The sequence below is a fragment of the Saccoglossus kowalevskii genome, chromosome 3 (genome assembly GCF_978046115.1).
Source record: "Saccoglossus kowalevskii chromosome 3, keSacKowa6.1, whole genome shotgun sequence".
NCBI classification, from domain to species: Eukaryota; Metazoa; Hemichordata; class Enteropneusta; family Harrimaniidae; genus Saccoglossus; species Saccoglossus kowalevskii.
Window position 1 is genome coordinate 12,919,081 of NC_140643.1, and position 14,510 is coordinate 12,933,590.

Sequence of the window (14,510 nt, forward strand, 5' to 3'; positions counted from 1 at the left end):
CATATATGAAAGCACATGCTAACAAAAGCATTCAAGACACATGTAAGAAAGATGAAACTCATTCTTGCAAGTATTACATATTTGATAACCCACCCCCAACCAACTAAATGGCATACAGAAAACCTGTAGCCAGAGTTAAGAATAATGCTGTTTTGACTTTGATTGCCTTTTATATGTTGTTATCAGATTGTACACACAATACTTTATGTTTTTCCATGACCTGCTGGCCAGTACTTGATTCTCTTTCAGACAGTTAGTACATTCAATCTTTCCAGGAACTTTTAACATTCTGATATTTCTCATAAAATAGTTTTTAACTATTGTCCGTTCTTCTGTGGTCCACATCTTTTTCCCATCACTCACACCTAAGCACAAGAGAAAATGTAATTAAACCATAAGAGGTCCAAAAGAACTTAGTGCATGGAAATAAAACTGTCTAGTATTCAAGACTTAATGATAGCAAGCAATGTAGAAACCACAAGACAAATTAATTTTTAACTGAGAGCAAAATATATATGACTTCGTGCTTAGGAAGGGAATACAATCAATCAATTATAATACCTTTATCAGGTTCTCTCTGTAAATAAGCTTTCTTAGTTTCTGACTGCATAGGGTTATCTGTGGAAGTTCTCTTGTTATACAGTGATGACATGATTACATCTGGAATAAAAATAACACAAATCAAGGCAGTTAGTAAATGAAGCTGAAATCACAAGTAATGGAGCACTGAAAACAAACCCAAAAGAATGACACCCTCGAAGGTTTCGCACACTATACTTTGTCTACATTCACTAGGAAAGTACTTTTTTGTTGCGAGCAGTTCAAATTTATGAGTTAAGACGTTATTCAGGAAATTTCTCCCAAACAAGCATGGATACTCTACTCCTATAAGCAGGAGATTTGTGATGGAATGCAACAACTAATGATACTTTCTGCAGAAAACCCATTTACCAGACATTATTTAGCAATAAGAGGTCAAGTACTAGTACAGGGATGTGTTCAATGAGCGAGATGCAGAAAAAAAACATTATTTAAGAGGCCATTTCCATCCATTATGGCAGCGAGAAATCCATTATTTCAATTATAATGCCCAAAATGTAGTGATGTGCTCAAGAAAAAGGACAACAACTCTGTTGTTATTGCGTCCTGACTTTAACACGTTCACAAACAAATGGCATACAAAAACATGTTTATAGGTAATTTTGCAATTAAAAAGACCAGGATTTTCTAACTTAAACGACTAGTAATGGATTTGTTGTTTAAACAATCTTCACAAGTGCGGACAATTTGGTATATTGCTGATCTTTTTTGTGCATTGTCCTCAAGCACTACCCTGTTATTGTCTGATAATGTTACAGCATCTGGTACTGATCAACCAATGAAACCACACGATAACTAATAAGAGATAAAATAAAAACAATACCTTCCGCTGATTTTTTCTTCTTTTTTGGTGAGGAATCACTGGTAGAATATGTGGAGGTTCTTTTATTAGAAACTTGTGTCTTGTTCACAGCAAGATCTAGATTTGAATTAATAGATATAAAAATATAATTAAAGAAAATTTAATGCTGTTTAATATTAATTGTCATTTTATCATTTTCCATGATAAATATTGTGGTGGAATACAATTTCTGTAGGTATGGGATGGGAAAATACTGATATAGAGATAACAAGCAAAGCAGTGACCGTAGACTTGAAGAGAACGTACACAAGTGTTATTATGACAAGTGTGTAGTGTAACTTGCTGAAAACTTGGTCAGAATAAGTAATGACTTTGCAAAGACTAAAAATTACGTGACCAACTAGGACTGAGTAGGAGAAATCGCCTGTACAGTTGTGCTGACTAGAGTGATATTTAACACATTTTATAGCAAGTCACTGTCAACATTGTTGGGAGTTTAATAGTTATGGTGTACTCACTTTGAACCAACTTGGAATCCTGACTCCAACAAGTGAGGATTGACTGGGGATTTGTAGATGTGTGTACCAGCCACAGAAAGCCGATACCAGCTTATCTGTCACTTGACTATTGTAGGGGTGCACCCATAGGAAAGCGGATTGAACCAGGCCATTAACGTCAATGAATTCCTACATTGCTTATTAGTTGGAATAATACTGGTGTACTTTGGATTTAACACTGGTACCAGTGGTAATCGCACAGGAGGAATGGTTAGATGACTCTATTGACCGGGTAATTTAACTAAGATAGCAAACCCCTAACTCAACCACAGACACCCAAATGTGACCCTGGTAATCTGAGAATAAGCTCGTTGTAGACCACTCAGGAGACCCTGTGGGAACCCTATCCACTGAACCAATAAAGTGCTACCAGTGGTGTTAGGAAAGCTGACTCACCGCTGACTTATTTTATAACCGGTGGCCAGTTATTTAATAAAGTGCTAGAAAATATTTCTTGGACGAGTTGTTTCAAGTTAAAATTGCAACTGAGAACACAGATTAGTTACAGTTAAAAATAAGTTTAGTCTTACGGTAAGGGAAATAAAATTACCTTCAACAGATTTCTTCATAGGTAAAAGGAAATCCGTCTTCTTAAGTTCTAGGGATGGAGTATGCACAGAAGCTCTCTTTGACATGTGCGTCTTAGAATCTTCTGAAGCTAAAAATAAAAAAAAATACAATTTTATCAGAACAATCAATATGGCAAATGCAATTAATTTTGAACAAAATTATACCATGCATGTCTGGAAAACAGTTAAACAGATAAATTGATGTTATATTCAGTTGTTATTTCAAGTACTGTCTTTGTCCCAAATACCAATGAATCAAATCACGTTCAAGAATTCAACAAGTCATTGTGTCAATGACACGTCCCCGTTCCGTTCATATTTGAGTGACATATACATTCAAAGCAGATCATGACCGAAATGCACCTGCATATGTACAACACATTGAACAAAATCCATCCATGCATGACTGAGATCCGGTTCTGGAATTGGGAAAATACATGATTTTGATGCATTTTCGGCCTTAAAATGGCCATCATTCAGCTATTGTTAAGCGGATCATGAAACAAACGCACATATCTATTTGTGACATGATGTATCATGTGTGTGTGAAGTTTGAACTTGATCAATCCAGACATGTCTTGGATACGGATCCAGAACTGAATTTTTTAAAACAAAATGGCCACCAGTCGGCCATTTTGAACTTGATCTGGAAAAAAAATGACGTGCATCAAGGTCCTATTATGTTTAATGTATGTACCAAATTTGAACAAAATCCGTCCATGCATAACTGAGATCCGGGTTCGAAATGGTGAAAATGTGCGATTTCAACCTTAAAGCGGCCGCCATTTGGCTATCGTTAATGAAATCATGAAACAAATACACATACATATTTGTGACATGATGTACCTTGTGTGTGTGAAGTTTGAACTTGATCAATCCAGACTTGTCTCGGATGCGGATCCAGAACTGAATTCTTTAAAACAAAATGGCCGCCAGTCGGCCATTTCGAACTTGATCCAGAAAAAAAATAACGTGCATCAAGGTCCTATTATGTTTAATGTATGTACCAAATTTGACTGAAATCCGTCCGTGCATAACTGAGATCCGGGTCCGGAATGGTGAAAATGTGCGATTTCAATGCATTTTCGGCCTTGAAGCAGCCGCCATTTGGCTATCGTTAATGAGATCATGAAACAAATGCACATACATAATTGTGACATGATGTACCTTGTGTGTGTGAAGTTTGAACTCGATCAATCCAAGCATGTCTCAGATACGGATCCAGAACTGAATTCTTTAAAACAAAATGGCCGCCAGTTGGCCATTTCAAACCCGACCCCCCCCCCAAAAAAAAAGACGTGCATCAAGGTCCTATTATGTTTAATGTATGTACCAAATTTGAACGAAATACGTCCATGCATAACTGAGATCCGGGTCCGGAATGGTGAAAATGTCTGATTTTGATGCATTTTCGGCCTTAAAATGGCCGCTATTCGGCTATCGTTATCGGATCATGAAAAAAATGCATGTGCATATGTCCCATATAATGTGTGATGTATGAGTGAAGTTTGAACTTAATCGGCCCATGCATGTTCGAGATACAGGTGATCACGGACGCACGCACACAGGGCAAAACATAAGTCCCCGTTTTCGGACTACGTTCGAACGGGGACTAATAAGCTCACTTCAGAAATAAAACTGTTGCCAGTCAGACAATGTTAATCACATCATGAAAAAAAAAACTTTGTGAGATGATCATACAGAATTTGAGTGAAATAAGTACAGCCATGACTGGGAACTGTAAAATGTCTCTCATTATGTCTAAAAATGGCAGCTTACCTGCTTCTACAATACAACGTGATATATCTTCTCTAAATTGCACTATATTGTCCATGTCATACATTAATTTTGTAGACTGTCCATTAGCAAACTGCTCTGCAAACTGAAAAGTATTATGACATTATCAGCAATAAAATAAACATTGCTGTCGATACAACGGCCTGATATATGATACATACATTGAGAAAGTACTGTAAAACCATTTATTTTCACTGACATTTAATATATCACTATTTTAATTTTAAATGCAGCTGAAAGTCCATAATTACCTTGATGACTAACACACCACATGATACAGCATCATCTTGCATTGTATGATCCACTTTCAATATAGTATAAGTACTGACTTCACCCTTCTTACTTGCATAATTACTAAAAGATAACAGATATTTTAGTTGTTGAAAATGAAAAATCTTGTGCAAGAGTTAGGTGCATTTTTTGTGTTACGGTAAGTAAACTATGGCATGTAGGTGGCACAGGATCCTACTGATAATTTATAGCAAACACTTGTATCAAGAATAATACTTGAAGTAGGAGTGCATATGGATCCAACCTTATCCAATTCTTGGTAATTTGCTCCACAACTACATGTATGTCATATTTTGTTATAGCAACCAAACACTCTTGGGGACATAGTTATGTTCAAACAATAACTACCTATTTCTCATACTACAGTATATCCCAGAACTTTGAGTTAAATTAAAAATCTACAAAATTATGCAAAAACAGAAAAAAATCAATTATAATTGAACTCTTCCTACTTACTTCCAATTCTGCTGAATTGTCACCATTGTCTCTTTACTTTCACCAGTAGAATTCAGATATATTATTATGACTTTTTTGCTTAACCACCTGTAAAGCATTACAAAAATCAATTCTCATATTGGACAGAAATAAACTAGTCATTGAAAATGACACAGTCCCCGTTAAATATTTGAAAGTTTTCTTTGTGCTCGTCATATTAAAGCGGAGGGGTTGTCGCGAGCGTGTCCTTGAAACTTGAGTTCCAAGTGGTGTATACAACAGATTGTTTATTTACATCAAAACACATGTTCCGTGTAGTAGTAATATGGCCAAAAATAAAAACAGCCGTTATTCTGCCATCTTTGATCTGATTATGAAACACACTTGATATGTACGATGTATGTGCCAATACGAATGAAAATGGTACATAAATTGTGGAAATATAGTAGTAAGGCCAAAAAGTCAAATGGCTGTCACAATTTGTCATGGACATGCATCCTAACATGTATAAAGTAAATGTACCGTTAAAGTCCTATTATAAACCGCGGTTTATATTACAATGTATCAATTTAAAAATTGGGATCAAAAGCTCAAGTTCGGGGTGCGGTTTCTATTACATACATATTGCAATCACTAAATGGGCGTGGTCATTTTTTGTCCACAACACATGCACAAAACAAACAATACACCGTACAATCTCTTGAATAGGCGTCGGGGAAGAGTGGAAGGCCTTATTTTGGTTCTAAAATAGGCGTTACGAAATGTTGAAAAATTACAATCAAAAAAATATTCTACATGATACAAAAAATACTCAGTATTTTTAATGTAATATGCATTTATTTTTTTTAATTTTCTTGGTAACGAAAAGTATATTCTAACAGAAGTTTCAAATAAAAACACGAATGCACTGCTTAGTAGCAAATGATCACATAACGGTAGCTCGATCGGGCCATGCTGCTGGTCTCAAGTGAATAACTTACTTGTTTTCGAAGTGTTGATATTGGTGATTATTATTTAGTAGTGATTACAATAACGCACGAAAAATAAATTCGTTGAATTGTTATAAAATGCAAGTAAAATTCAACTTAGTTTCCCCGTAAGCGAATGATTTCAGTCACATGTAAACAGCCGATACGATATCCGCCATGCTTTTGAATGCTCACGTGACGTATTATTGACCAGATAGGTCAAGTCGCTAATTAACCAATCAAAATGCTGGATGGTGCCCACGTGTCTAAATTACATAGCTCATTTAAATATGTTAATGACAGTTCAGCGACCACATGGTGAACGCAACACGGAAGAGATTTACCGATAATGTAGTGCGATCTTTTGCCTTTGATTTCCATGGGAAAACGGCATGATTTTTTTTTAAATCAAGAAATTATTTGTTTTCGAAAGACAAATTATTCTTCAATGCTCAGTTTAACACTTTTACGGTGATAAAAGCTCATTGTCTAAAACTTACGAAACACAGACGTATTCAGAAAGAGTATTGACAGAGCTCGCCGCCAGAACAAAAGCAGTTTCATTGCCTGTCTGACATCTTATCACCGCTGAACAATAAATAGGTGTGAATATTTTTAGGCATGTTGTCGAAACAAAGAATAGGATTAGGAACAATGCCGTTTTGGAACAGCTGGTTGAAACAATGAAGTCAGTCACGGTCTTGTTGAATTGGGGGTGCGGTTAGTAATAGGTACTTTTCAAGTTTTCAATTTTTGTTAAGAACTCTTTAACCCCGAAGCCGGAATTGGGGGTGCGGTTACTATTACGTATGCGGTTTATATTAGGACTTTAACGGTATGTGCCAAATTTGAATGAAAACTGACAGAGCACATCCAAGATACCACATAAAAAAAAAAAAAAAGATGCAAAATTCAATTGATCCAATTGCAAAATAAATCGTCATGGACATGTATCTTAGCATGTATAATCTATGTACCAAGTTTGAATGACAACTGACAAAGCATGTCCAAAATACAAAATTTTCAAAAAACAAGATGGCTGCTAGTCGGTCATTTTGAATCGAATCGCTGAACCACTGCATGTGCATATGTCCCACATAAGATACTAGGCACATGCAAAGAATTAACATAATCGGTCCAAAGGGATTCTGAGATATGACTCCGGACGGACGCACGGATCATTCGAACGGGGACTAATAAAATTGTTCAGTACTGATGGATTTATGCAAAGCAAATGGAAAACAATTATACAAGAATTTTAGAGTCAACTGTAAAATTGAAAATGGTGCCTGAATTATTTACAGTATTTTACAACTTACCACAAGTGTCCAATGTCCATTTATTATGCCAGAATTAGTTGTTTCTCCACCTTCAAACATAGCACCTATTACCATCTCATACTTGGAAAGATTTATCTGTAAATACATTGTATGCATTAGTAATAATACACATGACTAGTAACAATTGTTGCTAAATGGAAGAAACAAATTTCCACTAGCTGACTAGTCTGGAAAATATTAAATTACCTTTTTTGGTTTGGCCATTTCACCCTTCAAACAAATAGATGTCATTAAATTGTGGTCAAAAAAAAGAATGGCCTGAAAACAATATAAAATTACATTGTCAGCAATGAAATAAAGGAGATTATGTTTAATGATAAGCAATGAATAAACTGTGGCAACAAAGCATAACAGCAGACACCAATGGAGGAAATAAGTACTAAAAAACTGTTGAAGTGCACTACACTTTGGATATTATGCACTAATGAAAAAAATATATTTCAATACATATACACTGTATTTTACATAATATTCACGTCAGATAGCATCAGAAAGTGATGAAGAGTGCATGAATAACTCAATCTAAATAAATAAAATTCATTTCGTCCGATTGTGAATGCTCAACACAGACCTGACAAACTTTCATAGAGAATAGTCAATCAGAATGCATCTTTAAATAGTAGCACAAATTATTAACAGATTATAGTAGTTACTCAAGTGACTTATAAATGAATGAGTGTCAAATGTTAAACACTTTTTTAATCTCATTGATGATCATTATATATCTAAGGCATTCCCATTGAGGTCAGGTCAACAAAGAAGTTGTGAATCAGAGACCCCCCTCCCATCCCCTCCATTAATCTGCCATGCTGTTATGTTGACAGAAAAGAGAATCAGAGAGACCCACACTCCACAATCATCATAAACAAACACAGACTAAATAACACAAATACCAATGGTAACCAGTCAAATATCAAATTACAAAAGCAATATTGGGGAAAATACAACCAAATATGTTATCATACCAATTTAAGTTTGATTGAAAGTGACATTGATATGTGAACAAAGTCTATCAATTTTGAACAAATTATCACTGTCAGGGTCAGGGATACCCTGAAACAGAATATCTACAAGAAAAACAAGATTTCTTTCCATTGAGCAGCAATAAGTAAAAGTTTACCAAAATCTTTATCATTCAATATGCAATTAAATCTTAAACTCAGCTTCCCAATTTAGCCATCACCATTCCACCTGTTCAGAACCTTTCAACATAAAATAAATACCTTTTTCTCTCTTGTGGCAATATAAATAGCAGAGTTCACAATATCATCTGACAGCTGTTTTTTATGGCCCAGGTCCAATATACTGTTCTTCATTATCGAGTAGGGCCCTACTTTCATTGTATCTACATCACCTGTAAAACAACATAAACCATTCAAAAACCCTATTACAATAAATACTTTTTCTATCAGGTTGATGTGGTTGTATCTTGTAGATCTGTATAAGCATCAGTGGCAGTCTTTTTCAGATACGCATGTTTACCTTCACAACATCTTCAACTAATGGAAGAAATTTTGGCATGTTCCTCTTCCTTTCATTCATAGTATTAAGTGCATGTAAATACTGAACACCAAGTGCCTTAGGAAATGGTGAATTAAACTGAACACTAAATATATGAACAAACCTTTAGAAACATCTTCATCATCAATATGCATACATTTGTCTTGTAGTTTTCCATTTATATCTGTATTATTATTATTATTATTATTCATTTCTTGAAATTCCTCATCTTCAATGATATTACCAGTATTCAGTAGGTCTTCATTCTCACATTCATCTATAATTCACACAATTTTGAAAAGTTAGTAAGCCAAATGACAAATATCATACGACTTATTTCAATTCTCGTCCTAAGACAGTGCTCAAAGAGATTACAGCATAACTACTGCAAAGATTGTTCAGTGTCATTGATAAAAACTATTTCCTGAACAAATACTAACCTAATATCAATACACAATAGACTGTTCATTCTATCGGTCATTCTGGTTTTTCTGCTGGCATATACAAGGGGACAATTTTTGTTGTTATCTTTAACAGTGTCAGCAAATACTGATAATCGTTGGCTAGTGTATATTTGATACTAATAACAATTCCCCATAATCATTGATTGAAATTCCATCAACAAATTCAGGCATTTCAATTTAGGGAAAGGTGACCAGCCTATATGCTAGTTCCATATTTGACATACAACTAAAGAAGGTGACGATGATTGAGTAAAAACAATAGTTGGAGTGTCATAGCAGTGAAACGCAGAATTTATCATGGGATAAAACACTACTCACCATCTATGTTGATTTCTATTTCATCAAGTCCTTTGTTCTTGAATTCTCCAATATTTCCTTTCTCAAATGCCATCAGAATTCTGCTGACCTTTGCAATTTGTAATGTATTCTGTGGAAGTCTGTAAAACTCTCGATGGACTCTTATGTCATGTCCCAAAAATCCAGCAAGGATGTCTTGCTCATTGTCCTTCAAATTGAAGATTTGTGACATTGTAGCAATTTGTTTCCTTAAATTTGTAGAGGTGAACCGTTCAGCATGTTCAATGCCACATTTTGTTACAAACTTTCTCAGGCATACTGTTGCACGTACTGGGCGCAGTGAGTTTTGTAAACACGCAAAAATGTATGGATTTGCCACATTGACTTCAACAGCTTTTCTTTTTTCGATAAGTAATTTTATCTGATTACAGTGATCCTTGGTTAATAGAACAGGCACATTTCTTCCTCTTTTGCCTTTTATTTCAACTCTATCAATCAAACGACACAGATTTTGCTCCCAACTTGTCAAAGATGAACCAGCTTCTTGATTGACTCCTCTTACTTCTTTAAAATCTTCTAGAAGCATTCTTTCCATTTCCCCACTCCTCCTCCTATTGAATAAAATCAATTGGGCTAACGTTATCTCGCTCAAATTCTTCCAGGTTGATGTGGTTGTATCTTCTTGTAGATCTTTATAAGCATCAGTGGCAGTCTTTTTCAGATACACGTTTACCATCACAACATCTTCAACTAATGGAAGAAATTTTGGCATGTTCCTCTTCCTTTCATTCATAGTATTAAGTGCATGTGAACTTATCGACTGTGCCCACTGTATCTCACACAATTTAAGGAATTTCTTAGCTGCTAATTCGTTGGTAGAGTCTTCATTTTTGATTGCCTCAGCCATGCAGATTGTAGTACATTTCTTCAGAGAGTGACCCAACTTTAATGCAAGAGAAGGTTTTCCAAGAACTCTGTCGTCAAGGTTATAGTCTGCCAACTGCTGTGTTGCCTGGATTACGATTTCAAACTTTGAAGGATGAATATATTCTTTTAGGGAGGATGCATTTTTCTTACTGATCTTTCTAAGTTGTATTAGAAGTTTTGCAAGTTCTCTCATTTTCTGCTTCACGTACTGGATCTTTGCAGATTCTGTACCAACTTTCATATATTCCCTGGATCCAAATTCTATGATAAGATCATCATTTCTTGCAATTACTGCCACTTCATCCTGAGTCATTCTAGATAGCACTCTGTCCGCCATACCCTCTGTAACATTATCACTATGTGGTAATAACATTCCTGCTACTTGTTGTATTCTTCGGTGAATTATTTTTGGTGTTGCATTTTCAAACAGTTTGACAGGACATGTCTTGTTGTGTTTATACAGTTCTGCTTTGATGAACCAACCCAAACATTCAGGACAAGGGAGATACTGCGATACAGGAACTGTAAATGATGGTCTTCTGTATGGTATGATATAGCCATATCCATCTTTAAGTATTTCAACATTATGAGCATGGTTGCCTTTATTTGTTAGTTTCTGCCATAAAATTTTCCTTTCGGTACTTCCCTTTCTGAAACTTAATGCATAGACAACATCTTTCTCTGTACTGTGTTTATTCTCAAAATGCCTTGGTAACTTTGGATATTTGTTCATGCAGTAAACACAGTAAGCAAATTTGTCCCATTTTCTTTTCCTATTGGAATTATTTGTTGTTTGAACCTGCACCGAGGAAGGATTCACAGAACTGATTTGGATGTCATTCTTAAGATTCTTTGTAGTAGATGATGTACTAGGCAGATTTCTTTTTTCTGAAGACTTTACAAACTCTATGCTCATTTCACCTGCAGAAGTATTTTGATGATTCTTGTTTTCTTTCCCATGAAACTTTGATGACAATGGTGACACAGTATTGAATTCAACAGACTCACAATCCGACAGATCAGGAACAATGATACTATTGGAACAATTATCACTACTTTGACAGATAGCAGCTGATTGGCAAGCCTTATCTTTGGGGCTTATGCTAGATTTCATCCATGGCTTGTCATTTCCTGTAGTTTTCACATCACTGATACTATGCATATCTAATTCACAAGAAAAAGATACATCCGACTCACAATCTGAATTTGGTTCATAAGTAGGGTCAGCATCAGAATCGTCATAGTCTTCTTCAAAGTTTTCACTATCATTTTCATCTTCATTGTCATGAGTAGCTGCAGTTTTTACTTCCATTGAAGGATGAGTTATAACCTTAGTTTGTACAGGTGTGAGAGGCCTAACTTTAACAACATTTTTACTTCTATCCCATTTAGATTGCAGAAATGGAAAAGAAATTTCAGAATCAGAAATGTCAGATTCACAGTCTGATTCCAAAACAATGTTTGAATCATATTTTTTAAACAAGGTTGATGATTTACGTACATTTTTACAGGAATTAGTATAACCTGGGGTGAGAAATTCTTCTGGTGAGGTTATAAATGGCAAAATGACTCTTCTTTTTAATGATTTTGTCTTGCCTCTATCTGACCCACCATTGACATCATTATGTACCAAACATGATTCTGGTTTCAAGTTGCCACCATCTGGTTCACTTCTGGCAGTTAAAATACTGTTCTGTAAGATGAATGATCCTGAATTCAAATTGCCACTATCTGGTTCATTTCTGACAGGTAGCACACTATTCTGTATTATACACGATTTTGGTCTCACGTAGACACCATCCGAACCATGTGCAATATACGATTCAAGATTCACGATACCACCATCTGGCTCAAACCTGCCAGGCAATATACATGCTTTTGGTTCTGAGTTGCAACTATCTAGTTTACTTCTGTCAATCTGCGTGAAATGTGATTCTGGTTCAGTGTTGCAGTCAACAGATTCACTACTGGCATTGTGGGTAACATGTGACTCTGGTTCAGTGTTGAAGTCAACAGGTTCACTACTGGCATTGTGGGTGACATGTGATTCTGGTTCAGTGTTGCAGTCAACAGGTTCACTACTGGCATTGTGGGTAACATGTGATTCTGGTTCAGTGTTGAAGTCAACAGGTTCACAACTGGCTTTGGCATCATTGTGTACCAAACATGATTCTGGTTTCAAGTTGCCACCATCTGGTTCACTTCTGGCAGTTAAAATACTGTTCTGTAAGATAAATGATCCTGAATTCAAATTGCCACTATCTGGTTCATTTCTGACAGGTAGCACACTATTCTGTATTATACACGATTTTGGTCTCACGTAGACACCATCCGAACCATGTGCAATATATGATTCAAGATTCACGATACCACCATCTGGCTCAAACCTGCCAGGCAATATACATGCTTCTGGTTCTGTGTTGCAACTATCTAGTTTACTTCTGTCAATCTGCGTGAAATGTGATTCTGGTTCAGTGTTGCAGTCAACAGATTCACTACTGGCATTGTGGGTAACATGTGACTCTGGTTCAGTGTTGAAGTCAACAGGTTCACTACTGGCATTGTGGGTGACATGTGATTCTGGTTCAGTGTTGCAGTCAACAGGTTCACTACTGGCATTGTGGGTAACATGTGATTCTGGTTCAGTGTTGAAGTCAACAGGTTCACAACTGGCTTTGGCATCATTGTGTACCAAACATGATTCTGGTTTCAAGTTGCCACCATCTGGTTCACTTCTGGCAGGTAAAATACTGTTCTGTAAGATGAATGATCCTGAATTCAAATTGCCACCATCTGGTTCAGTTCTGACAGGTAGCACACTATTCTGTATTATACACGATTTTGGTCTCACGTAGCCACCAACCGAACCATGTGCAATATACGATTCAAGATTCACGATACCACCATCTGGCTCAAACCTGGCAGGCAATAGACATGCTACTGGTTCTGAGTTGCAACTATCAAGTTTACTTCTGTCAATCTGCGTGAAATGTGATTCTGGTTCAGTGTTGCAGTCAACAGATTCACTACTGGCATGGTGGGTAACATGTGATCCTGGTTCAGTGTTGCAGTCAACAGGTTCACTACTGGCATTGTGGGTAACATGTGATTCTGGTTCAGTGTTGAAGTCAACAGGTTCACAACTGGCTTTGGCATCATTGTGTACCAAACATGATTCTGGTTTCAAGTTGCCACCATCTGGTTCACTTCTGGCAGGTAAAATACTGTTCTGTACAATGAATGATCCTGAATTCAAATTGCCACTATCTGGTTCAGTTCTGACAGGTAGCACACTATTCTGTATTATACACGATTTTGGTCTCAGGTAGCCACCATCCGAACCATGTGCAATATACGATTCAAGATTCACGATATCACCATCTGGCTCAAACCTGGCAGGCAATAGACATGCTTCTGGTTCTGAGTTGCAACTATCTGGTTTACTTCTGTCAATCTGTGTGAAATGTGATTCTGGTTCAGTGTTGCAGTCAACAGGTTCACTACTGGCATTGTGGGTAACATGTGATTCTGGTTCAGTGTTGAAGTCAACAGGCTCACTACTGGCATGGTGGTTAACATGTGATTCTGATTCTGTGTTGCAGTCAACAGGTTCACTACTAGCATTGTGGTTGACATGTGATTCTGGTTCTGTATTGCAACAATCTTGTTCACAACTCGCATTGTAGGTGCCGTGTGATTCTGGTTCAGTGTTGCAGTCAACAGGTGGTTCACTACTGGCATTGCGGGTGACATATGATTCAGGTTCAGTGTTACAGCCATCAAGCTCAACACAAGCAAGTAAGGCATTACTGTTCATGACACATGATTCTGATTGTTTGTTTCCACCACCAGGAACTTTTTTCTATAGATAAAGAAATAATCCAATGCGATTTAGGTTAAGCATACATCTTGCAATAGTGCATTGATAATTATAACTGTACACCAGGAACTAAGTGTATTGCA

The 14,510-nt window shown here is 36.4% G+C and overlaps 1 protein-coding gene across 1 annotated transcript; it reads right to left on the bottom strand.

The window, feature by feature from the left end:
- Positions 1–134: 134 nt before the first annotated feature.
- Positions 135–5,130, bottom strand: LOC146747487 (uncharacterized). The gene is made up of 7 exons (XM_085497560.1): positions 5,073–5,130; positions 4,577–4,679; positions 4,308–4,410; positions 2,510–2,617; positions 1,424–1,519; positions 562–660; positions 135–365 (listed from the first exon to the last, which is right to left on the bottom strand). The coding sequence occupies exons 1-7, from the start codon at positions 5,096–5,098 to the stop codon at positions 136–138; spliced, it is 765 nt and encodes a 254-aa protein (XP_085353686.1). The 5' UTR covers positions 5,099–5,130; the 3' UTR covers position 135.
- Positions 5,131–14,510: the final 9,380 nt, after the last annotated feature.